At 37.8% G+C, this 27,858-nt stretch overlaps 1 protein-coding gene across 1 annotated transcript in view; it reads left to right on the top strand.

Annotated features, from left to right (window-relative positions):
• Positions 1 to 27,858, top strand: part of steep1 (STING1 ER exit protein 1) — a 62,361-nt gene that overhangs the window by 30,260 nt on the left and 4,243 nt on the right. Inside the window, exons 3-4 of the mRNA XM_039766365.1 lie at positions 4,784 to 4,825; positions 22,958 to 23,102. Of these exons, the coding sequence (XP_039622299.1) occupies positions 4,784 to 4,825; positions 22,958 to 23,102 (187 nt within the window). The remainder of the gene's footprint in view (positions 1 to 4,783; positions 4,826 to 22,957; positions 23,103 to 27,858) is intronic.

Below are 27,858 nucleotides of genomic sequence, written 5' to 3'. Positions count from 1 at the left end.
TAGCCTCTCTTCAGAGCTAACACTGACTAGCATATTGGTTGACTGCTGTGTAATATGGTGTTGTACAAGCTACAGCGGGCAAGCAAAACTCTAAACTGACATCCAACAGTATTTGAAGAACTTATGTGGAAATCATCATATTTCTTCATAGATTACAGAAAAGCTTCCTTTCTTCAAATGCTGTGCAGTCAGAGGATGAACCCAGTGGCGGCAGGGATTGTTTTCTCTGCCTACATTGCCATATCAGGAGGATTTTTAAGACAAGGAGGCCAAGGTTCAGGTCTAATAAAGTTAATTCATCCATATTTCACAAATCCCAGAGAAGGAAGAACCTTAAACACGACAAGTTAAAAACAATCTTGACTGCCTGATAACTGTCCCCAACAGGTAAACACACAAAACTGCAATCTGGGTTGAAGGTTGTGTTTAACAGAGCCAAATGACCGTGAATGTAACATCATATTGAAGTCAATTAAACGCTACTACAAAACGGAACTTAAACGCCTATGTTACTCGGAGTACATTTGAGTAGATTTGAATGCCTATTTGGACAGGGCCTAAAATAAAGTTACGAAAAGGCCAAATTAAAATGTTTTTTTAGTAGTTTTTAAAAATGTTCCACAGTATTAGCCCGGCAGATTTCTTTTGTTAAAAATATTTCAGATTTTACATGCATAATAGCAAAAGGCCACATAACCTCCACTTTTAAGCTTGGGTCTTGGAATTTTATAAGCAGACCACCATTAGTACAGTAATCCCTCGCTAGATCGCGCTTCGACTTTCGCGGCTTCACTCTTATCGCGGATTTTAAATGTAAGCACATCTAAATATATATCACGGATTTTTCGCTGGTTCACCGCTTTCTGCGGACAATGGGTCTTTTAATTTATGATACATGCTTCCTCAGTTTGTTTGCCCAGTTGATTTCATACAAGGGACGCTATTGGCGGATGGCTTAGAAGGTACCCAATCAGAGCATGTATTACATATTAACTAAAACTCCTCAATGATATAAGATATGCTTCCCACGCGGTGCTTGATTGTTTGCTTCTCTATATCTTTCTCACTCTCTCTGCCTGACGGAGGGGGTGTGAGCAGAGGGGCTGTTTGCACAGAGGACACGGACGCTCCTCTACAAAATGCCGCTTTATCGCGGTGCTTCTGTATACTTAAAAGGAGCACAGTTTAAACGTTTGACTAAAGGGTGTTATTTCATGTCTAGAGGGCTCTAATAATGTTAACAGGGTGGGAGAGTTTATAAGGGCTTAAAATATATAAAAATAACCATACAAACATATGGTTTCTACTTCGCGGATTTTCACCTATCGCGGGGGAGTCTGGAATGCAAACCCCCGCGATCGAGGAGGGATTACTATAGATTTAAGGTGTTGACTTGGAGTGTAGGGGGGCAGGCATTTCAAAATATTGGAAAGGGTACAATTATTTAAAGCTTTATGCACCATTAGTAGTATTTTAAAGTAAATTCTAAATTACATGGGTCACCAATGTAACAATGCTGAAACTGGCTAGAAGTGCTCAGATTTTCTCTTTCTAGTCAAGATTCTTGCTGCTGCATTCTGCACAAATTGCAACATATTGCTGTCTTTCTTTGGTAATCCTGTTAGGAATTCCATATAGTAATCTATTCGACTAAAAAAATGAGTGAATTATTTTTACAAAGTCTTGTAATGTTATGAGACGTCTAACTTCCACTATGTTCCTTAAGTGAAAAAATGCAGTCCTTGTAATCTGGCCAATGTGTGATATAAAGTTTAGGTCATAGTCTATGATTATTCTTAAATTCTTTACTTCTGCCTTGATTTTTAAACCTAAGGGATCAGGTATATTTCTAATTCCCTCGCTATTGTCATATTTGCCAATCACTAAGATTTCTGTTTTTTCCTCTTTAGTTTGAGAAAGTTATTACTCATCATTTAGGAAATACTGCTAACTCATTTGATCAGAGAGCCAAGAGCATCAGGGTCATCAGGCGCCACTGATAAGTAAAGCTGCTTATCGTCTGCATGGCTGTGATAGCTCACCTTGTGTTTTGAAATAATCTGGTCTAAAAGAAGCAGGTAAATTGAAACAAAGCAGAAGAATAAATCCTTACAGAAAACACCAGATCTCTGAAGTACAGTCACCACAACTAGCAAAAACTTTTCTACCTGTTTAAATAAGACTGAAACCAATTTGGGACACTGTTGGAGAAGGCCACCCATTTTCTATGGCGATTGTTTAAGAATACTGTGGTTTATGGTGTCAAATGGTGCACTAAAATCTAAGAGAACAAGAAGAGATGATGGCCTCTGTCCGCATTTATCTGCAAGTCATTTACTAGGTTAAGCAGTGCAGTTTCTGTACTGTGATTTGTTATAAAAAAACCTGGGAAATGTGTCAAGAATAGGCTGTTTGTTCAAGTAATCATTTAACTGCTTAAAAGCTGCCTTTTCTAAAAGTTTACTTAAGAAAAAGTTGCTCTAAAGTTGTCAAAGACAGAGGGTTCAAGATTAGTTGAGACAACCCCCCATATCTAATGATGAGTTCACTAGGTGAAGTACTCGATCAATTAGCACATCAGAGACCGTTGCTACTACGTCAAGGACACAGGTGGGGGGTTTCAGCTGTGGAATTATTCTATGTAGATCTATCTCGGAGACAAAATGCAATTTTAATTAGGATTAATAGTGCTTCCATGAAATCTCTTGAAAGGTGGCTTTCCGTGAAAAGTTTTCTGAAAGCAAAGATTGATGCCATTTAACGTTGTTTTTTTTCTTTATTTCTTTTTCATTAGTGCTCCAGGATTGGGTGGAAGGGTGGTTGTATTAGATTGGGGTCTCTTTCTTTCCTTGATGTCCTTGATTAAGCTAAATGATTATATACAGTAAAACTTACATTCATGTTTCATCTATTGAACTGTAATTTTACTTGCAAAAAAGCAAAGCAATACTGTTATCCCTCTCAGTCTAGGCTATATTTGTGGTGCTATCCTCCAGAACTTCCCTTTTTCTGTTTTCTGATATCCTAGATGATGCCTTCAGCTACGGAATTTAGTGCAATTTTCTTTATGTACTGATCTCTTCACAGTTGTGTAGTTGATAGTATTGCATCAATTTTCTAAACGCTGAGTAACACTAATAATCATTTACATGATAATTAATCACAGAAAAGATAATTTAATAACATACAGATTGTATACAGTAGAATATAACTGTAGGCCAAATAGAAATAGTAGTAAACACAAAATAAATGGCATTTTACTGAAAATTATGAAAAATGTTAATGACTCCAGCTAACAATTCCAGAAGACTGTGTGATGGTTTTGTTTGGAAAGACAGTCCATAAAACTTTTATAAATCAAACATATTTATTTAAAAATGGGGGAAAAATACTGTAAAAGACTCAAAAAAAAGGGGATAAAAGCCTTTGCCTAAAAGAGAGTCTACAAAACAACAAACCCCAAAACACAATCCGTAAACAGAAATCCGATAACCAGAAAATCCTCAAGCAAAAACAATACTCACTGTAACTCCAAACATATTCAGTGCTCCATGCTTTAGCTCTTCTTTGGCTTTAGCCTAAATAGCCAGAGGGAGGGCTCAGGAGTGGTGATGTTAGTGTGGCCCCGCCTCTTGGAGCTCCACCCCCTAAGAACATGGAACATAACCACATTTAAAACAGCGGGTAATTGTAAGCATAACTACTCAGAAACAACAAACAATAAAATACAAAGACATGTAATACCACAACACGGAGGACACATAGGGAAGAGGTTTGAGGGCTCCAAAAAAAGAAATATTTTTACGGAAAACTGCAGAGTTTAAGGAAAGGTCCTTGTTAGTGATATGAAGAGCCCTGTGGAGGCCTCAGGAAAGAAGAACGATGACTGCAAATGTAAGAACGAATTACAAAAAAGTTCAGTAAAGTCTGCACAAAAAGAAGTGTTCTAATTTTTCACCTTATTAACAGTAAAAATGATTTTGTATTTCTAGGTAGGCTACAGTTCCATTTTCAATTTGTAAAATGTGGACATCCTCATTTTGTGTATTTTTTTTCCCCACAAGAATAGTTGAAACTGATTTCTATGATGAAATATTTAAATTCTGAATCAACCATTAGTTTAAAATAATTGAGGTTTATTTTTTTTTTGCCATATTGCCCATGCCTACATCTAAGGCCACAGTCATACTTCTAACAATATGTGAAGTGCAAGTAGTGAATTTGACAATCCTAGGGATTTGAAGAGGCAATTGAAAAGAAGCTTGTGGTGTAGATGAGTGTCACAATAGGTGAGAAGACAGGTGCATTTTCAAACCTGTTACAGGAAATATATTAATTTTAAGTGTATTGTGTGTTTGTGATTAACTGTATTGTTAAAAGAGAAGCATTTATAGTTATTTTTTGCTGATTGTAGTGATTTATCATTTCATGTGTATACACCAACCTAATAACATCATTTAAACAAATCAAATCCGAGTGGCTCCCTTTAATTTTTTTTTTTTAAACTGTGTCAGTATATCAGGAAATTGGTTTCATCTTCGTTATGTACCACTCTCAATTGTGAGTAATTAAAAAGTAATTAATCAAATGTACTTTTATTTAAATTCATCATTTATTGAAAGTGAGAATATTATCCAAAGACAATGCTGATCCAGAATGTTTGTTTTGGTGAATATTTGCTTTGTTCTACGAGGGAGGTTAGCCTTTCTCAATGCCATAATGCTTCTGATCTGGTTTACTATAAACTAAACACTATTTATACTTTTTTTTTTTTTAATTTCAGACCAGAAGGAATAGAAAGGCAGTTTCGAAAGAAGTGTGGAAAGTAAGTATTTCTTCATCTTCTTCTATCATTGAAAGAAACCAAAATATTTTTTTGCCTTTGTGCAGTCACCACCAAAAAATGTGCTGTGTTTGCAGTAGTTTATACAGGGAAGGTGATTAATCATTTACATCATACGTTAGTGATTTGCATCCAAGTGAAAACCTGCCTTTGCATTAGTTTCACTATTGTTCTTCCATTTTATTTTTGAAGTTTTATAGTGGGTTTTTATGAGTGGCTGGTGAGAATGAGCAATTTTTTAAGATAAAATGGAGCAAAAATATCTCCTGATTTGAGGTACCAATGCTACCACCTGACATTTAAGGGGTGTGTTTTTTTTTTTTTTTATATACTGTCGAATTTGCGACATGTGTTCAGTTTTCCAGTCACTTCTTCCTAATGTGGCTTGAGTGAAGAGAAAGCCAGCTGCAGCTAGTTTCTGTCAACTCAACCGTAAGCAATCGGCAGAGGTATTTCTTATAAGCATTGGCTCAGTTCAGTGTTTAGCAGGTGCTGTATGTGTAATTTACCTAGAAGAAAAATCTTTTAAATCAATTTTTCTGTTTAGCTTATTGTCTGAGAATTTAGTTTGTTTATTGGATATCACAAAAATATTAATTTTTTTCTGCTCGTGTTCACTAGTTAACTGTCAGGGCTGTAATATCAAACACTGCCAGAAATCTGTCAATGGTGCACCACTATGAATGAGAGACCCTACATCCACATTGCTATGTAATGGTACATGCTGGATTGGAGGTCTTGCTCTGATTACCACCTGTAGGTGTTTTATAGTAGCTCACAAGCACTTCAACATGCAGTGTTTTCACATACAACACGTGTAATATAAGAGTATCACTCTTCGACCTACTAATTTACGCACCTCTGAATTCAGCAGCATTTGTGAACATGTTTCTTAAGAATGATTCACATCGGTACATATTTGGCTAATTGTTTTTAACTTTCTCATTTCATATCCCACTTCATGCACAAATATCAGAAGATATAGGCACAACCAAACAGTAGCAGCAGTCTTGCAGAAGTTGCACTTAGTTGAATGGTTTAGGTACTGCACAACCCCTGTAAATACTTTACCGTAGACTATCAGGGCATTGCATATCAGTTGTATTCTGAGACTGTGAAATGAATCCCACTGATGGTAATCATTCATTTCTTACTCTAGATGCAAGCATTTGTATTGAGTTAAATTTAATGTATGTCTCCTGTCTCAAAATGCATTGCTTCTCTTAAATCTATATTTTGGACTCTAGCCAAGCTGTGATTTTAATTACCCCCTAAAACTGGTTTCTGCCCTGCATCCTGTGCTGTCAGGAGAGGCCTCTGCCTCCTATAACCCTGAATTGCATAAAGTAGGTTTCAGAATGTTATGCTATGTTAAGTCATTCTTATATTGATAATACAAATGCCTGTGATGGCTTTGAAAGTTTTTATGAATTTCATTTTTCAATATTTTTCAGTTTCAAATAGAGGAACTATTATTTAGCTCAACTCCATTAACATCTGTGCATGCACATAAGATAGCAGCTGGAGCTCAAATGACAATACGTTTCTCTGCCATCTGTTAGCAGGCATAGAAATCTTTCTTTTAATGAAAGTATGTCTTTGAACAACATTAAGAAATATGGATATCTTACCTCTGTTACTGAGGTAACGGAAAGCATTACTGTCATAGCAGCCTCTCATATGTCTTGTTACTCCCTAAGAGACAGACAGATGGCTTGTTCTTTTTTAAAGTGCCTGAGGGTGAACCAAGATAATGTAATCCTGGTTATTAGAGTTGGCAGATTGTGTGCATTGGCCTTTTGGCTTTATGCAAGTATTGGCCGATGTGTGTGTATGTACGCTCTGTGTGTGTGTGTGTTTATGTATATACTGAAACAGATGTTATAAACAAATTTTGAAAGGGTATATTTAATGGAGAGAGAAGGGAATATTTGTCTTAGCTTTAAGTTAGCAAAAGTTAAACAAAAATGAATGTTGCATAACAGACATTTGATTTGAAATTGCCTGCCTTCCATCTTTTTTTGTTCCAGACCACTGAGAAAGTTGTGAGTTGAAACTGAATTGATAGTGAGTTCAGAGAGATTATCCTGTCACTTAAGCTTTTGTGAAGAATATTTACTATATCTGAATTATTGTGATGTATTTAAAGCAGGGAATTCTTGATAGAGCAGAGGTTTAAAAAAATCCTTTTATCACCCTGCCATCTGACATCTTTTACTCATTTTCAGAGGAGTTTCTTCATCTGTTTATATATTTTTTGCATAATGAAAATTCATGTATTTGTCATTTTCTCACTGAAAACTTTAAGCCCCCTTCTCTACTCCATTGCTAGCAAGATGTGATATGTTTAATGCAATTCTGTTTGTAGTCCTATTTATTTGTTTTTATGACTGTTTTGCCTCTGGGAGGGTTGCTGCTAATTTTAAACACATACAATAATTCAGGCATTATTTGTTGGCAGTCTACCTTCTCACAACTTTTAATTACCGTTGACCTAATTGCTTTTTCAGATAAGAGTATTTGGTCTATCTCGGGGCATGGTATTCGGGCATTGAGTTAATTCAAAATGAATTTTGTCTTCCCACTTATTCATACAACACATAATGGAATCCACTGAAGGGCTTCATTTTTTTTTCTAAGAAATAATTCATATTGGTGCTTTCTAGAACGTCTGAATTTCATACAAAATTAGGTAAACAAAGAAGCCAGATAATTGCTGAATGTTTTAATAATCATCAGGCCACTATCATTCTCTGAATCAGCGACTTGGCAAGTTTTGAATAATTTGTGCTTAAACTGTACACACATCCACATACTTATATGCTAAAATACTTATCATAATAAAAGTTCATCTTGTTAGCAGGGAATGAGAAAAAGTTAATCTTTATAGATTTAGAAGGTCATTATTGTCACATTGTTTAGAGTGCAGTGATACTGCTACTTCTATTTCATGCCTTAAATTTTTGGATGCTTGTGAGAACTGGTTGTTGTAGGAAAATAACACCATTGTAGGGACAGTGATTTATTTATTTTTTTGATGAGGACACCAGGAACGTTCCCAGCCTTGGGCCGACACACTCACTCACTCACAGAGACACTGTTACACAGCAGATTGAAGCAATAATAAAGTTGTATGTTAAATGAAATAGAAATAGACAGACAGACCGACCATATCTCCAATCAGGAACAGTAATCTAAGACAAACCATGCGTAATCCAATGGGTGAAAACAGCAGTGGAATAGACAGACAAACAACAGCAATCATCCAGCATTTTGTTGGCTCCTCCATTTAAAGAGCCCACCTTCTTCCCAGCAGCCCCCATATCCTCCTCTGTTGTTGTCCTAACAGTGCCACATCCTCTGGGCACCTGGGTTATGCAGTCTTTTTTCCCCCACTAACACTGCTACATCAGGACCCAAGAGGAGCATCATAATCATTATAACGGCATAGCCATACATAAACAATGGCCATATAATAAAACAAGGCAGTAACATCATTTGTTTTACATCAAGCATACTTCTTACGTGAATATAAGAGAAAAATGGAAAGCAAACTTAATGTTAATAAAAATAATCATTCAAAACAGGGTATAGATTATCGAGGTATATTATCCATATATAATCTCATCCCAAGGTATCCTTAATTTACTCAACCCAAGGGGCTTTAATTATAGTATATGCTAGTATATAAAGGCATGAACAGCAGAAAAAAGGCTCAGAAGGAAATGAAAAAGACAGCTAAGGTGTCATCTAAGCCTAAACAGGCCTCGAGTTCAAATTCAAGGTATGGCCTACGAGAGACTGAGCTGAAACAGGAGAAAGATCAGATCTCCAGGGACCTGATAATGCAGCATCAGCTCCAGCCAAGAGCAAAAGTGAGAGTGAAACTGCAAGTGAGTCGGGCCAGGAGAACTCATCAATTCCAGAAGGTCCATGATACAAATGATATAAGGAAAGTATATAAACATGATGAGCAAGAAGCTGCTTCAGGATATTAAAGATAAGGAGAAACATTTAAGTAATTGCTTTGAGACAACCGTTAAAGGTATTTTCCGATTTCTCGCCTTCAACAGCTGCTAAATGTGCCGCATTTTACAGTATTCAAACATTGGTTATGTAAAGCTGAAATCGTATATGATCTCTTGTGTCCTGCTTAATTGAGAGTGAATATTAAAGGCAAGCTATTCATTTTTAGTTCTGCAGGTGAAGCAGAAAAAGAGCTAAGAAAAATTATCCTAATACTTTGAAATATGATCTTGAATCACTAGAGAAGATTTTACCTGTAATTTGGTAATTTTGCAGTGAAACTTTTGTCTCATATATATATATATCCCTTCACAGCTACTTGTATGTTTTAATTACAATTAGAAACAACAAAAAAAAGGGGAATGTTTAACATCATACCCTTGACTTATTGTATTAGGATTGTACTTACATATGTTATCTGCTTCTCCATGGGTACTGTTTTTTTGTTTTGGACATGATGTGTCTCTAGGCATGTCTGAGGACTGGGATTTTTGTGAAGTATGGTCTAGCCTCACTTGGGGAGGGAAAATGGAAAGAGAGCAAGCTATTTCTAATCTATCCTTTTTACCCCCACAGTTGTAAGTGCCAACACAATTGGCTTCATTGCCATAACTCCTGGCAAAATTGGAAGCTAAGGTTAAAGCTACGTATCTTATGTAATAATATACTACCTTAATTTAAGACTCTAAGATGTCAACAAAAGTTCACATGCGATGGCTCTATGACCAAACAGTGACCTCTGTGAGCTAGAATGTCAAAGGTCTCAATTACGAATTAAAGAGATAAAAATATTCCCTCACCTAACGGGTCTAACTGTCAAGATAGTATTTTTACAGTCTGTTTCGGTTGCAAAAATATTGGACTAGCCAAATATTGCACTCCAGCTATACAAAGAAAACTAGAGGTGTGGGAATCTTAATACATAGAACAATTTCATTTGTAGCATCCGATGTAGTATTTAATACTGATGGGTGATTGTGATGGGTAATTTATTTAATTGTAAAGTGATTTTGATAAATATCTACATACCCAATGTGGGTGATAGAGACTTCATACAAAACATATTTGCATCCATTCCTAATATGAACACTTGTAAAATAATAATGATCGGAGACTTTAATTGTGTTTTAAATCCAGACCTAGATAGGTCTTCAGCTACTGGGGCAATACAGTAACCCCTCCTCGATAGGTGAAAATCCGCGAAGTAGAAACCATATGTATGTATGGTTATCTATACTAATAAAAGGCAAAGCCCTGACTGACTGACTCACTCACTCACTCACTCATCACTAATTCTCCAACTTCCCGTGCAGGTAGAAGGCTGAAATTTGGCAGGCTTATTCCTTACAGCTTCCTTACAAAAGTTGGGCAGGTTTCATTTCGAAATTCTACTCGTAATGGTCATAACTGGAACCTATTTTTCTCCATATACTGTAATGGACTTCAGCTTGATGGCCATGGAGGGCAGAGTTGCGTCTTACATCATCACGCCTCCCACGTAATCACGTGAACTGACGCAGTTCGCAGAAAACAAGGAAGAGCTCCAAAGCTTATTCATAAGTGCAGCTACTGTGGAAACAAAGCACAGTGTAAACCGTAAGTTTAAATGAAGTTTATAGACACGCTCACGCTAACATTTGTCATGCCTTCGATGAATACTTCATTCGCGAGGTAGAACTTTAATAAGACGACAGGAGGTATAAACGAGACTTTGGATCACTTTGTAACAGAGTAAAAATTGCTGTAGCGAGAAACTTTTAAGTGCTGGGTCTTAGCTAACATTAAATAAAGCTGTGGACATCGCAACATCACACAAGAGAGCAGCTCACGTGAACTGACTGAACGCAGTACGAGTGATCACTTCTATGCATCAAACCTGTTCAAAAAAACGCATTACACAACTAACAAGGTAGGACAACAATATGCTCCGAGCTGAGCTCCAAAGCTAACGCGGTCTTGCGGAAGCAACTTCGTCACACTGCCACCAAATACTCACAGAAAAATCCACAAGTTAATACACACGCTGTCTCTAGAGTTTCTCCACACTCAATGTATTCCTCGCATCACCGTTATACCCTCGGATCTCCCATTTAAATTCAAATGCCTCCAATTTCCAGTAAGTCTCTGCTTCGCGATGACAAGTAAAGTCTCAGGGACAGACCCTACAAAAGGTTGCCATTGATTTGAGGCAAGATTGCTTTTCTCTTGGACAACTACAGTGGTGTGAAAAACTATTTGCCTCCTTCCTGATTTCTTCTTCTTTTGCATGTTTGTCACACAAAATGTTTCTGATCATCAAACACATTTAACCATTAGTCAAATATAACACAAGTAAACACAAAATGCAGTTTTTAAATGATGGTTTTTATTATTTAGGAGAAAAAAAATCCAAACCTACATGGCCCTGTGTGAAAAGTAATTGCCCCCTGAACCTAATAACTGGTTGGGCCACCCTTAGCAGCAATAACTGCAATCAAGCGTTTGCGATAACTTGCAATGAGTCTTTCACAGCGCTCTGGAGGAATTTTGGCCCACTCATCTTTGCAGAATTGTTGTAATTCAGCTTTATTTGAGGGTTTTCTAGCATGAATCGCCTTTTTAAGGTCATGCCATAGCATCTCAATTGGATTCAGGTCAGAACTTTGATTTATATATATATATATATATATATATATATATAGATATAGATATAGATATAGATATATAGATATATATATGGATATATGGATATATGGATGGATCCTCTAGGCTAACAGCCCCTCTGCTCACACCCCCTCCGTCAGGCGCAGAGAATGTCTGAGAGAGACCGAGAAAAGCAAACAATCAAGCACCGTGCGGGAAGCATATCGTTTATCATTGCGGAGTTTTATTTAATACGTAGTACATGCTCTGATTGGGTAGCTTCTAAGCCATCCGCCAATAGCGTCCAATGTATGAAATCAACTGGGCAAACAAACTGAGGAAGCGTGTACCATAAATTAAAAGACCCAATGTCCTCAGAAATCAATGAACCAGCGAAAAACCTGTGATATATATTTAGATATGCTTACATTTAAAATCCACGATGGAGTGAAGCCGCGAAAGTCGAAGCGCGATATAGCCAGGGATCACTGTAACATCTTCTACCTCAAACTTTTCATCAAGCATTAATTACCATCTTTCCTAGGAAAAATAAGGACTTATTGCAATGTGCATCACACAGACCAATCTCACTTCTGAATGCCTATGTTAAGATACTCTCCAAAGTTCAAGAAGGATTGAGAAAGTGCTTCCATCGGTAATATCACATGATCAAACCAGATTTATTGAAGACATTATATAATAATCACCCAAAGTCTAGCACTTCGGAGATCTTATTTTTGGATGCAGAAAAGGTATTCAATATGGTTGAATGGGACCACCTATACACAACATTGCACAAATTTGGGTTTGGCCCGAACATATGTGCATGATATACCAGTCCAGAAACTTCAGTTTGTATTAACAGTATTTTTAGATATACCAGTCCAGGTAAACTTCAGTTTGTATTGGACTCAAAATTAGTTTGAATTAAAGTGTGTTTTTCAGTATTTTAGACTACTATCAAACTAGAATGTGGTACTCAGACAGTATCATTTCAATGGTAGGTGCAGATTGCACATCAAAAGGAAAATAAAAAATAACTTTAAATAAAAGATAGAAATTGATTTGCAATGGTATTTGCAACAAAAAGACACTTAGTGGAAAAACCCTTGAAGCACAGAGGTCTGTAATTGATGACTTTGCACATCCACTAGATCATCTCTAAATCCCTAAGGTTTCGAGGCTGTCTCTGTGCTACTCTGAGCTTGAGCTCCCTCCATAGGTTTTCTATTGGATTAAGGTCCGAGACTGACTAGGCCACTCCATGACCTTAATGTGCTTCTTCTTGAGCCACTCCTTTGTTGCCTTTGCTGTAATTGTCGTGCTGGAACACCCATCCACGACCATTTTCAGTTTCCTGGCAGAGGGAAGGAGATTGTCGCTCAGGATTTCACGATACATGGCTCCGTCCATTTTCCCGTTAATGCGATTAAGTTGTCCTGTGCCCTTAGCAGAAAAACACCCCCAAAGCAAAATGTTTCTGCTTGACGGTGGGGACGGAATGCCAAAGAGCTCTATTTTGGTCTCATCAGACCACAGCACCTTCTCCCAGTCACTCTGAATCATTCAGGTGTTCATTGGCAAACTTCAGACGGGCCTGCACATGTGCCTTCTTGATTGCAGGATTTTAATCCATTGCGTGTAATGTGTTTCCAATGGTTTTCTTGGTGACTGTGGTCCCTGCTAATTTGAGGTCATTAACTAACTCCTCCCGTGTAGTTCTAGGATTCTTTTCACCTTTCTCAGAACCATTGACACCCCACGAGGTGAGATCTTGCGTGGAGCCCCAGAGCGAGGTCGATTGATGGTCATTTTGTGCTCCTTCCATTTTCGAACAATCGCACCAACAGTTGTCACCTTCTCTCCCAGCTTCTTGCTAATGGTTTTGTAGCCCATTCCAGCCTTGTGCAGGTCTACAATTTTATCTCTGACATCCTTGGACAGCTCTTTGGTCTTTCCCATGTTGTAGAGTGTGGAGTCTGCTTGATTGATTGATTCTGTGGACAGGTGTCTTTTATACAGGTGACTAGTTAAGACAGGTGTCCTTAATGAGGGTGACTAATTGAATAGAAGTGTCTAACCACTCTGTGGGAGCCAGAACTCTTAATGGTTGGTAGGGGTTCAAAAACTTATTTCCCTCAATGAAATGCAAATCAATTTCTATCTTTTATTTAAAGTTATTTTTTCGATTTTCCTTTTGACAATCTGCCACTGTTGAAATAAACCTACCATTGAAATGATATGTTCTGAGACTTTTCATTTCTTTGTCATTGGACAAACTTACAAAATCAGTGAGGGGTCAAATAATTATTTCCTCCACTGTATATACCTAGGGGTAAACATCGCAAAAAATATAAAGCTATTTTTTTCAACAAAATTATGTTCTCTGCATAGAAAAGCTTAAACAAGACATGCATAGATGGTCTAAACTCCATCTCACTTTAGCAATGAGAATTAACACTGTCGAGAGGAATATTTTTCCTAAGCTGCTTTTTCTATTTCAACACATCGCCATATACATTAACATAATTTTTTAAGAGATTAGATTAAATCATAGCCTTATTTATCTGGGATTCAAAACATCCACACATCCAAAGGGTGACAATACAGTGACCTAAATCAGATTGTTGCATGGCTGATAGTTTTATTAATGGGCGGGAAATATACACGCTATTGACAGTTGGACATTGACACAAATAGATGAACACAAAAGTTTTGTCTACAATAGAAATACAATCCTGCAGTACTACTTCATATTCCTTGTTTTGTGCCCAGGAAATACTAGGTATTGTCAATATACTAACATCCCAATTTTCCTTCTTTCACTGAGAATATAGAACTAATGTAGGAAGCACTTCAAGGTATAGAAGATTTTATCTGTGTCATGTCTACACAGTAACCACTTTTTTCCAACCTCTCAAACTTAGACAGTTTCTAATGTTTGGAAAACATACGGGATTAAATTACTTAGAGATTTGTATATAGATAATGTCTTTGCATCCCATGAACAGTTGCACTCCAGAGTTAGCTTCCCGTCAACACAAAATCTGCCCAGTTTTCCTCACAGCCCACCTATTCTATAAGAAATATTGATAAGTCTTGAAGACTCAGACAGCATTTTGATGACAATAAGGACAAAACACATGCTATGTACTTTTTGTATTATTTGACAGATACTGTATCAAATATCTGTTATCTGCCTCTTGTAACTGAGAGGATGTGGTGGATGTTTGCCAGCTAGCTGACCAACCACAAGCTTTACCTGAAAGGTAACTAAGCAAATAATCAGATTGCGACAAGTGCATACACCTGATGAACCCCATTAAGGGCGAATCACTTGTTGTGTACTCTTTGTATTATTTGACAGATACTGTCTCACATATATACTCACAACTCCATTCATTCCTCCACAACCCTCCTAAAATGTCACATTCTTTTGCAGTATTCATTATTTTCATTTAGATATTTCAGTCTTAATGTACACAGGTCATAAGCATGTCATGATTTGCAGAAATACCATAAGTTAGAAAGTGCTGTGTTAAGCAAACTTCATACCAACCACCCCAATACTTTTGTCACAGATTGTTGGGGCTTTAACTATGTTTCACTTTTCTCCAACCTCACCAATTTTTACCAGTTTGTGGATTTATATGGGAAAACAGGACCCTGGACTTTTTACCATATATACTCTGGGATAAGTTCTCCCGCGGATAAGTCGGGACTTGATTTTACCATATAATTTCTGTTATGGTATTTTATAATGTCGGTCATGTAAGTCGAATGTGAAAAACTCGCGCTGTTGGGCCAAGAGATTATGATATGCTAACGCCCACCTGAGAGAGTAACCATGGAGCACACTGCCTTTTTTTTCTATGTATTGTGCCTATGTGACCACATGGTAACACCCGAACTATTCTGAAGCAATATTTGCAATGATGTGGTTTTTTTTTTTTTTGTATCTCACACCCTTATCGTAAAAGCATCCCTTATCTACAATGGAGCGTTTGATTAGAAGAAAATATGAAGCTGGTTTTAAATTAAATGTCATTAAAGTAGTGAAATAAATTGGTAACTGTTGCCGCAATAAAATTCAATGCGTCTGAGAAACTGATGTAAGATTGGAGGAGGCAAGAAGATGTAATAAAATAAAATTTATATAAGTGTCGCATTTTTGAGCGGGCATATAAGTCAGGTCTGATTGTATGATCAGTTTTTTCGGGTTTTAAGACCTGAATTATACGTGAGTATATACTATATATGCAAAAGTTAAAGAGGCATGTAACTCTGGTTTGCCATCTTTGGACAGATCTTACCGTAATTTGGTACAGCTCATACCTGCATATAAACCGATTATTCAGCAGCTGCCAGTCACCACCAATGCTGTGCACAAAAGGACCATGGAGGTTGTCGAGGCTCTAAAGGATGCCTGACTGGAACATGCTGGCTTGGACACTAGGGGACTTGGCCACTGTATGACAGTCTATTAGGTTTTATGTGGATAGCCCAGTAGGGCTTTGCAATGTCTTCAAAGTTCACATTGTCACAATTTTAAACCTCTACAATCTACGGTATAATTGCCGGTGGGGGATGATGGGTGAAGTTTGAGTAATAGAAAGGTTCTTGTGGATTACAATTAAATAGCTGCTCTACCCATATACCACGGAAAGCGTTTATATTGGCCTGTTATGGTGGGGTTTGGGGGGTAGACATGGTGCATGGGCGTTCTAGCTTGGTGTTTAATAGTTATCTCTAATTGCTGCAACTCGGCACATGTAATGGTATTTGATAATGTTATTGTCATGATTCAAAGGTGTTTTGTTCAAAGTTCATTTTAAATTGCTACAAATCAAGATGCCTCAAAAATGAGATCTGAGATGGATTTGAATAAATGTATACCAGCTGGAAATACTTTTTTTTTTTTTTTTTTTTTTGGAAGCTAGAATACTTATTTACCCCCTCAAACACGACGTTCTCAGTTGCCGAGTTGAATTTCTACCATCTTCTGAACAAAAAAGAGACTTGGCATGCATTATAGAAAAAATTGTTGCTTTATGCTAGTCCGTGGCTTGGCTACACCTCATATTTTTCCTTTTCCTCTTATGTGTGCAAATAACATTCTACAAAAAGTGCATAAAACTGAGTATTTGTTGGAATTGCGAACCTTCAATGTCTGATATGCATGCCAGAGGACAATGGCACTGACTTTGAAAACATTCTAAGGCACTGCTCTGATATATAGTGTAATCAGTTTATTTTAAATGTAATATTTCTACATAGCATAATTACATTCCTACTGTAGTCACCCTCCATGTGGATAGAGGAGAAATGAAGACAACATGGATTGTGGAAATAATAATAAAAAAAAATCTTTCAATTTACAATAAAGATTAAAAAAGGAGTGTTACAGTAGTAATAAACTATTACATCCCTGACTGCTCACAACAGGGCCCGCTCAGCAGCAAACCCATGCTCACACTTATGTGAAGTCAATTTTTGGCTTACATTTTGTGTTTGGTGATAGAGAAATAAACGGAAAGAGAATGTGAGAGAACATTGTAACTCAGTAGTTCATAAGTGTTTATCTTTTAAGTTATTATTTGATTTGCAATTTATAAATAGTGGATTACATGTTACTGTACTGTTTACATTATAATAAGGCTTTGACTACTGAGTGTTTTTTATTTTGTTGTGCGATGTTTTATATTAATGAGTGATTTAAAATTGCCAATCATGCAGTAGCCTGAATGTCCTCACAGAATCCATGGACTTTGAATCACTGAGCTCAGCCGATGTTAACACTATAAGATCATCTTCATATTATGTGTTTTTTCTGATGTCTGTCAGTTTCATAATGAAAAAGGCAGATGTTCTTTGTTTTTTTTTTTTTATTGTTTTTTTTTTTTTATATAAAGCTCTTGCATCATTATTGTGCTTTCTGTCTACTTCTGTTGTATCCCATTTCATTAACACCTAGCATGCAAAATTTACAGAAAGAGTTAATCGAGCTATACACTTTAGCCTTGACCGAGCACCAGTTATCAAACTGTTCACCTTCAGAATTAACATAGGGAGAAACGCATTAGATATTTTGTTAAGAACTGCAGAACCATTTTAGCACAGTTGCAAACCATGATTGAAAGAAGCACAAGATATGCAATTCTCACTCAGGAATGTTATAAAAGTGTTTCTCATTTAAAACATTCATTTCAAAGAGCTCTGTTTGTTCTCATTCAAGTAGCACTGTCAGCAGTTCACTTTGTTCTAATAAACTTATCTTTGAAGATGCTTCATGAAGAAATGAAACCTCTTGTGTTTTTAGAATTCCTGTTGGAAATAACAGGTTAAAACTGTGTTTGAATGTTTTAACAATACAGCCAGTTTGAGTTGATTTGAAAAGTAATGCTCAGATAAAGCAGTTATAGAAATGGGGTTATGAAATGTACAGAAACTACATTAATATAACTAAAGTGAAACCCACAGATTCTTGTTTTGGGGGGCCGCCAACCAAAAAAGTAGTGTGCTATTGATTTTTGCAGTAAATGTCTGTATTTAGTAGATTACCTTATTGATATTCATGTATTTTACTTTTAATTTTACCTTCTACACTCCTATGCCTCCCAGGGCTTGCTGTAGAAAAGCATCTTAACAGCAGGATTCATGGTGGTGATGGTATATTTTTGAAAATGTGCAGTGTTAGTCGGTAGTGTTTAACCGTTTGGCCATAGCTAACTTTTGGTCTCATCAGACCATAGAACCATCTTCTAGCTGACTTTAAAATCTCCCATGTGCCTTCTGGCATATTCTAGCCAAGATAACATCTGTCCTTTTTGCTCTTTGCCACAATAAAGCTGAGACAGGTGAAGCACATGGGCAACAGTTGTTGTCTGCACATTCTCTTTCGTCTCAGCCACTGTAGCTTGTGACACCTTCAGTGTTCTCATAAACTCCATGGCCACCCTCACCGGTTTTCTTGCACAATCACCAAGTTTTGTGGATGGCCTGTTCTAGTCCGTATTTGCAGCGGTAGCATACTCTTAATTTATTTATTTACTGGAATATAAGGAATGCTTTGTGACCTGAATATTTTGTTGTCTCCATCCCCTGACTTGTGCTTTTCAATCATCTTTTCATAGAGTTACTTGGGAGTTTTTTTTTTTCTTTCTTCATTATGTAGTTTGGGCCACAGTACTGATCCACCACATGTTGGTCCTTCTAGGTAAGGTGCATTTATACTACCGTCAATTAAATCATTCTTGGCTCCTTTCAGTGAAGTATTTGGCTTCTAAAACTAACTGGGCACACCAATAGCGGATTGGGTGCTTCATATTAAAGTGAGTGAATACTTAATAGGATAAATTTTATTTTGTGTTTTTATATGTAATTTAGACAACTCTGTTTTCATTTTGATATTAATGATTCTTTATCTAATAAGTGTAAAAAATAGATAAACTGAATGTGATGCAATGCTGTTTAAAAATAAAATGTGAAAACTTCCAAGGAGATGAATGCTTTTTGCAGACATCTACTACACTGCAGTTCTTTGACTCTGGCCTTTTTATTCTGCTTTTTATCTTTGTATCTTCTTTATTGTTAAAAATAATTTTATTATTTTATATATTGATGATATATGCTTTAGTTTTTCATCCTCTTTTATTCCCTTAATTCTGTTTATTCTTTTCTTTTATTGTTTGAAGAAGTCTTTTATTTTTTTTATGTACATCTTGCTTTAATTTATCTTGTGATAAGAATGTTTTTCTTTTGATTTTTCCACACATAGTTGAAATTTTATAGCTTATATTCTTTATTTTTAGGTACAGGGTGAACAAAATAACGTAATCACCTAAAATACATTATGATTATAAGGGGTGGGGTCAAGGGTTATAAGGATTTTTGCTTCAGAGCAGTTTCAGTCCTTTCAAAATGCCATTGTGGTGTTATGGGTCCACAGCTCGTTGAGCAAAGGCCATTCATTTTAATAAATAATCACCGCACCGAGGCGGGTTCGTGAGGTGGGCGTTGTTGTAGCGAGCCGCGGGGCGGTCGTCGATGTGGGCGTTTCTCACCGTGTGCACAGGTGAGGAACTGCCCACATTTGTGATTGTCCCGTGGCTAATGCTACAGCTGTGATGGCCCCTCACGTTTTAAAAAGAAGCGCGAGTTGGTTTTATGGGGGGAAGAAAGAAACGTTCGGAGGGTAAAAAAAAAGGAGATGAGGAAAGAGGACGGAGGTTACAGGGAGCGAGGAAGCAGACAGTGCGTGAGTGCGCGATCGAGCGCTCGTGGGCAGCTGCGAGGAAGCTGGGTGTTAGGCCGACACCCAGGCGTTTGAGTTGAGGTTGCTCCCGCTGAGCGACCATGTAGCGGGAGTGCCTAGAGGAAAGCGACGAGCCGCAGAAGGCCGTGGAAAGGCAGCGGAAGTCGGGAGGCTTGGTGGTGGAGTCCCCAATGTGTGCGTCCTGGCTATTGGGGTAATCAAGTCTCGGGGACTGGGATGAGTGCCATACGGAGCCAGGGATCGGGAGGTCTCCAGTCTCGCGTGTGTTGTAGGAGGGCAGCTGCAGAGAGCGTCTTGCCTGCTGCTAAGACCAAACGGGATAAGCAGGTGAGACGCTAACAGAAATGCTAACAAATGATGCACCAGATTTGTTGATTGGTTTTAAGACTGCTTCCTAAAAGAAGATTTTAACCTCTCGTTTTTAAAGGATTGTTTTTTTTCCAATGGTTTTAACCTCCACGTGTTCTTTTTATGGATTATTTATTTAATGAATATGAAGAACTGCACTATTTATTTGAACACTGTTTTTGTTTTGTTGACTGCTTTTAATAAAAGCACTTTTGCACTTTTTACCTTCCCCTTGCTAAGATGCTCAATTATTGCCTCCATTGACTAGCTCACTCGGTTACATTATCGACGGTGTTGGGTTCGAGTGCTTCCAATAGCAATGGGAGTGTGGAGCCAGAACCCACATCGTCACAGCCATACAGATGCAAATTTGTGTGTGTGTAGTTGGATATTGTTTCATTCTTTAAGAAGAAAAGTATCTAATTTTGTAATGGAGTAAAGATGTACTGATCTTCTTTGTACTCGCGCTCCAGAACTTCCCATAAATATTTAATTATTTTTAGATCTGAAGATTGGGGAGGCTATGGAAGATGTTTCAGTTAAACCTGATATTCATTAACTTATTCTTCAGTTAGCTTCACAGTGTATAGGGTGGTCCAGATCTAATTATGCAATTTTCATTACGCTATAACTTAAGTTTATTACATAGAAAATCACCCGAAAAATCCCGGACCATCGAGAAGTGTGCAAACTGACGACATGAAGAATCATCTTTGCGCCGAACTGGAATCGTCGCTGCATTAATCAAAGTCATCCAGATGATCTGGATCTGCATAATTAGATCTGGACCACCCTCTATCTATATGACACCATTATAATCTTGTAAAAGTGGAACATCATGAGAAGCAGTTTGGACCACAGGATGCATGTGAATTTTGTGAAATCACCTCCTATTCCTTGATTGTTCTGTGCCCAGAAATCATTTGGCCTAATGACTTCTTAAGAAAGCTGTCCATACCATTGTGAATTTCCCACCATGTTTCAAAGTTTGTAACAGACATTTTGGGTTAAAGGCATCCTTTGGTGTTGTACGAAAGTAAATTAATCTGAATATAACAAATATGGTGAAATAAATTATCAGACCACATTACTTTGTGTCCAAGATTTTGTTCTCCTCACATCACTCCTCCTGTACTTTCTCCAGTCCTGTTCAGCTTATATACATCGGACTTCCAGTATAGCTCGGAGTCCTGCCACGTGCAAAAGTTCGCTGATGACAGTGCTATCGTGGACTGCATCAGGAGTGGGCAGGAGGAGGAGTATAGGAACCTAATCAAGGACTTTGTTAAATGATGTGACTCAAACCTCCTACAACTGAACACCAGCAAAACCAAGGTGGTGGATTTTAGGAGGCCCAGGCCCCACATGGACCCCGTGATCATCGGAGATGACTGTGTGCAGAGAGTGCAGACCTATAAATACCTGGGAGTGCAGCTGGATGATAAATTGGACTGGACTGCCAATACTGATGCTCTGTGCAAGAGAGGACAGAGCTGACTATACTTCCTCAGAAGGCTGGCGTCTTTCAACATCTACAGTAAGATGCTGCAGATGTTCTATCAGATGGTTGTGGCGAGCGCTCTCTTCTACACGGTGGTGTGCTGGGGAGGCAGCATAAAGAAGAGGGACGCCTCACGCCTTGACAAACTGGTGAAGGCAGGTTCTATTGTAGGCATGGAGCTGAACAGTTTGACATCCATGGCAGAGCGACGGGCACTGAGCAGGCTCCTGTCATGGAGAATGCACTGCATCCACTAAACAGTATCACTTCCAGGCAGAGGAGCAGCTTCAGCGACCCACTACTGTCACTGTCCTGCTCCAAAGACTGACTGAGGAGATCGTTCCTCCCCACACTATGCAACTCTTCAATTCCACCCGGTAAACATTAACATTATACAAAGTTATTGTCTGATATACACGCATTTTTATCCATCCATCCATTATCCAACCTGTTCTATCCTAACTACAAGGTCACGGGGGTCTGCTGGAGCCAATCCCAGCCAACACCGGGCGCAATGCAGGAAACAAGCCCCGGGCAGGGTGCCAGCCCACCGCAGGGTGCGCACAAACTCACCCACACACCAAGTAGTTGGACTGTGGGAGGAAACCGGAGCACCCGGAGGAAACCCATGCAGACACGGGGAGAACATGCAAACTCCAAGGCAGCAGCGCTACCCACTGTGCCACCGTGCCGCCCAGCATTTTTATCAATTTTTAATATTTTTTTTTTTATCAGTATGCTGGAGTATGTGAATTTCCCCTTGGGATTAATAAAGTATCTCTGTGTGTCTGTCTACACATTTGATACATGCTGCCTTGCTATAAGTTCCATTTTGTAAAGCTCACAATATACAGTTGTTAAGACCAGGACACAGAGGTATCGATTTGAATTGTCATTAATGTTTGAGGTTGTACTTTGATGGCATTTTTGAGCTGTCATGTGAAGTATCTGTCTGCCCCTGTTGATGTTTGGTTATACAGCCACCCTTTTTATGTGCTACTTCAATCTGTCTGTGTTTGGTGTATGATGTCAGTGTGTCTGAAACTGTGTCTGATACTTTTCCTTGAAACGGTTGTGCTGTTTTTGTGACCAATGCACCTGTAATTTGGGCATAGACTCTTGGCCTGTGTTGGTTGCCTCATGTAGCCTGAAACTTGCATATCAGAGTACTAATTGTGATATCTTTTTATAGCCAACATGTGCTGCTAACTGGCAATTCACCAGATATGATGCAGCAGAACCTGTAACTATGATTTAGTTAGATACTCTTAATCCAAGTTTTTGTTAACACTGAACTATTATTTGTTAAACCCCTGTAACAGTCTTCACTTTTCATTCTTAGATGTGGCTTGTTGCTGTTTTACCAGCACCAAATGAAGAACACACCATTCACCTTTATTGTTGATGGAGGAGTTGTCAAATTTGGCCAAGGATTTGGAAATACAACTGTCTACAGTCAGAAGCAAGAGCCTCCTAAAAAAGTCCGGGTAAGAGAGCTGTTTTTATCATGCTCTTTTATGCTTAGCTGTTCTGTGACACATGAAAGAAGCCAATTAAAGAGTTACTACATTTCATACTATTGTCTTGATGGCATTTTCTGCAAAATGTAACAGAATAACCATGACAGATGCATAATATCTGTTTTTTTAAAGTATGGCAATAGATAAAATAGTGTGGTATATTAGCTAAAGCTTTTGACTTTGAATCACAGGCTACAGGCCTAGTTTCCACCCTGATTAAATGGGTGATCCGGAGCAGTTAACTTAATATACTTGTGTGCTGATTGTAAAAAGTGCATTTAAAGAGTTGAGGTGCAGCCTGATGTCCTGTCATCTTAGGTAAAAGCATCAATTTAAAAAGGCAACATTAAATATTTAATAAGTTTTGATTTGAGTAAAATTACTGTATATATAATATCCTTTTTACTACACTTTTTAAAAGCAAGTAGTTGGCTAGTTTTACAATATTAAAAGGGGCACAAAAATAATATTTGGCATTTTTCCTGAATGCAAGCTAATGGAAGTAATTCCTTTTAACTTGAGCTGTGTGAAATAGAAATGCAAACATTTTGGTATTTCCTCTTAAAAGCAAACCTACACATTTTGAAAATGTTTTACTTAGCTATACACCTTTGTAGATGTCTGTTTCCTGGAAGCATGCCACTGATTAATTGTTTTCTCCTTTTTTTGGTATTGCCTGTTTATAGGACCTAGTGATAAACATTACACATTTTCTTATTAGCATTTTTCATAACTACTATATTTTTAGTATGATATATGATTCCAATAATTTTAGTTCTATATCACACTTAATACAGAAACATTTTAGAACGGGCTTTAATTAGTAATCTATATGATCATTGAAATACCTGCTGTGTAAACAGTGTGTTCAGGTTGTTAGGTGTGAGTAACTAACAACATGTAGCTCTCACTTTAGCCCACATAACAGCATGAATTTCAAGGCATGAGATCCATAAGATGTTTCAAGTAATCCACAGCAGTGCTGTTCCATTCGAATGCACTTTTATTAACAAACCTCCAAAAATCAGGAATCTGTCCTGCAAGTAGTAGTGGCTAGCTTCCTTTCTGTGGCTTACTTGACTACTTCCATCAGACTATAATTCCTTTGTATGTTCTGCTGACTTGATTGTTGTATGTGTGCAGAAAATGCATTTGAACTTCAGCTCATGTTAAATGTGATCACTTTACATTTCTGAATTTGGTCTTTGAAATCATCAGCAGTGCATTTATATCTGTGTATGTGTTTTTTGTTTTTTTTTTAAAATGTGGTCAACTGCCTTTGGATCATGGCGTACGTTAATGTATGTGTAAACAAATTGTTGCACATGTCTATACTGCTGCACTGCCTGATAAAGATTGGGAGAAAGTCTTGAGATATACAAGGCAGAATATAGATTGTGACTAGCAGATAGGTACCTATGTCTCATTTGTATAAAAAAAAAATTGAGTATATAACGTATTATCTTTGGCCTTCTCATTGTGTTTGATACCCCAGTCTAAACTGTTGCTGCCAATTTTGAGTTAAATTTCCTGAAGCATTTAATATTTTCTGTCATTAGCCACTCATCCCAATAATATGTAAAGGAGGTGTCATTTGCATGCATCCTGTCACTTCAACTAGCTGTGTCAGGTCTCACGGTAGATATTGGCTTTGTCCTGTTTTTCTGGTAGACCAGTCTTAATGCACCACAGGTGGTGTTTTTGCAGGAATTTTTATCAGGGTGGCAGTGTCAATAGATATCATTAAACATTTAAATTTTTCAGTTTGCTTGTTTTCTAATGGAAGCACAGTACGTACTGTAAGTGTCATAGGCCTAGTGCTTATATTTAAAGGAGTTTTCTACTTTGATTCATACCTTTTTTATATTGTAACCTAGCAGCACATAAAAAATGTATTTTTTAACTGTTCATTAAATGTACTTACTAGAACATTTTTTAACTTTCAGTGCTCTTGTCTAAATCATGTTGTGTGTTTTTTTTTTTTTGTGTGTGTGATCTCTGTCATCAAGAATATAATGATTCATCAGTTTAATCATTGTGCACTTGGGAATGTTCCTTGTTGACAGTGCACCTTAGTAATCAAAATTTGCTTTCATTTTTAATTAACAGGGAATCTCTATGGTGATACAAGGGTGTTGTTTGAGTGGGTGGGATGGGGTCATTTTAATTTTATCACAGAAGACATAAGTAAATCCACCAAAGAAATAGACAATGATCAAGCTGTACAAATGAGGTCTTTGTCTTCCAGCATCAAATATGAATGCTTGCTTGTGTATGCATTGCTTTAAATTTGAAATGAGAAAAAAAATTGATTTAAGCTGCACAACCCCAAACAGTAAATTGCCAGAGGAGAGAGCAAGAAATGCAGGAAAAGGAAATGATTTTTTGTATTCTTATTACAGTAATGCTAAAATATTTGGAGCATTGTTTTATTTATTTTTTGTGTTTTATACTAATATCAATTAAATTAAAAATAGCAGCAATTCAAAAGTAAAGCAGCATTCCTATCACTGAGGGAATTGTTCCAATAATCGACTGGCATGGCATTAGTTACACAGTGCTACATGAATGATGAGTGCTTCTATACCACAGAGGACCCACACGTATATTGATAGTATAAAATAATGGCATACAGTAATAAAGCATATAGGTAAAGTCTGTGAATACATTCTTACCATTTCTGGGTACACCTTTACCATTTTCACTAGAGTCATCCTTAATATTGGTAGGGTTGAAGCCCACAGTTCTCTCATAATTCTCTCTGTTCTTCACACTCAGTCGACAAAAAAGCAAAAAGGAACTGTATCCTCTTAAAGTAGATCTCTTTCATTCTGGGTCACAGAGGACCAGAGCGTAACAGATCCACAGAGAGCGCCAGTCTTTTGCATGGTTGGCTCATATACACTTGCACATTAGTTTGATTGGCAATACCAAATTTGCCCTGTAGAAGTGTGCGTCTTTGAGGTTATAAGAGGAAAACCCACATAGACATGGGTAGAAAATGTAAACATTAATGGATAACAACCAGGCATGATATTTAAACTCATTATGCTAGATCTGTGTAACAGCAATAATGATAATGATTCAATGATATTGTCATTGTACATGTACAATGAAACAACACTACCCACCACACAAAAAAAATGATAATCAAATGTGTATCATTTGCCCCAAGCTATCTGTTTGTGCATATACATTTCTGTTTGGTTTTTATATATATTATATTATTTATTTATATATATTTATATGTAATATTTGTGATCAAGTGCTTTCAATTTGTATATCTTGATTAATTGATTTTAATCCATTCCAAGTCGTTTCTACTATCCTATTACTGTCAAACTTTGTCCATTTTTGTGTTCATTTTGAGAAAGACATGGGACAATCAATTGCATTCAATTTCCATTTCTTCTTTCGGCTGCTCCCATTAGGGGTTGCCACAGCGGATCATCTTTTTCCATAACTTTCTGTCCTCTGCATCTTGTTCTGTTACACCCATCACCTGCATGTCCTCTCTCACCACATCCATAAATCTTCTCTTAGGCCTCCCTCTTTTTCTCTTCCCTGGCAGCTCTATCCTTCGCATCCTTCTCCGAATATACACAGCATCTCTCCTCTGCACATGTCCAAACCAATGCAATCTCACCTCTCTGACTTTGTCTCCCAACCATTCCAACCTAAGCTGACCCACTCATTTCTAATCCTGTCCATCCTCGTCACACCCAGTGCAAATCTTAGCATATTTAACTCTGCTACCTCCAGCTCTGTCTCCTGCTTTCTGGTGGTGGTCTCACTACCTTCCTGTAGACCTTCCCTTTCACTCTTGCTGATATCAGCCTGTCACAAATCACTCCTGACACTCTTTTCCACCCATTCCACCCTGCCTGCACTCTCTTTCACCTCTCTTCCACAATCCCCATTACTCTGTACTGTTGATCCCAAGTATTTAAACTCATCCACCTTTACTAACTGTACTCCTTGCATCCTCACCATTCCACTGACCTCCCTCTCATTTACACACATGTATTCTGTCTTCATTCCTCTCCTCTCTAGAGCATATCTCCACCTCTCCAGGGTCTCCTCAACCTGCTCCCTACTATCGCTACAGATCACAGTGTCATCAGCAAACATCATAGTCCATGGGGACTCCTGTCTAATCTCGTCTGTCAACCTGTCCATCACCATTGCAAATAAGAAAGGGCTGAGAGACGATCCCTGATGTAATCCCATCACCAACTAGAATGCATCCGTCACTCCAACCGCAGACCTCACCACAGTCACATTTCCCTCGTACATATCCTATACAACTCTTACATACTTCTCTGCCACTCCCGACTTCCTCATACAATACCACAACTCCTCTCGAGGCGCCCTGTCATATGCTTTCTCCAGGTCCACAAAGACACAATGCAACTTCTTCTGGCCTTCTCTATACTTCTCCATCAACGCCCTCAGAGCAAACATTGCATCTGTGGCGCTCTTTCTTGGCATGAAACCATACTGCTGCTCACTAATCATCACCTCACTTCTTCACCTAGCTTCCACTACTCTTTCCCATAACTTCATGCTATGGTTCATCAATTGTATCCCCCTGTAGTTACTACAGTCCTGTTCATACCCCTTATTCTTAAATATCGGCACCAGTACACTTCTTCTCCACTCCTCAGGCATCCTCTCACTCCAAGATTCCATTAAACAATCTGGTTAAAAACTCCACTGCCAT

Source organism: Polypterus senegalus, chromosome 10 (genome assembly GCF_016835505.1).
Source record: "Polypterus senegalus isolate Bchr_013 chromosome 10, ASM1683550v1, whole genome shotgun sequence".
Taxonomy (NCBI): Eukaryota; Metazoa; Chordata; class Cladistia; order Polypteriformes; family Polypteridae; genus Polypterus; species Polypterus senegalus.
Note: the sequence above shows the minus strand (reverse complement) of the source record. Positions and strands in the feature narration are given on the sequence as shown.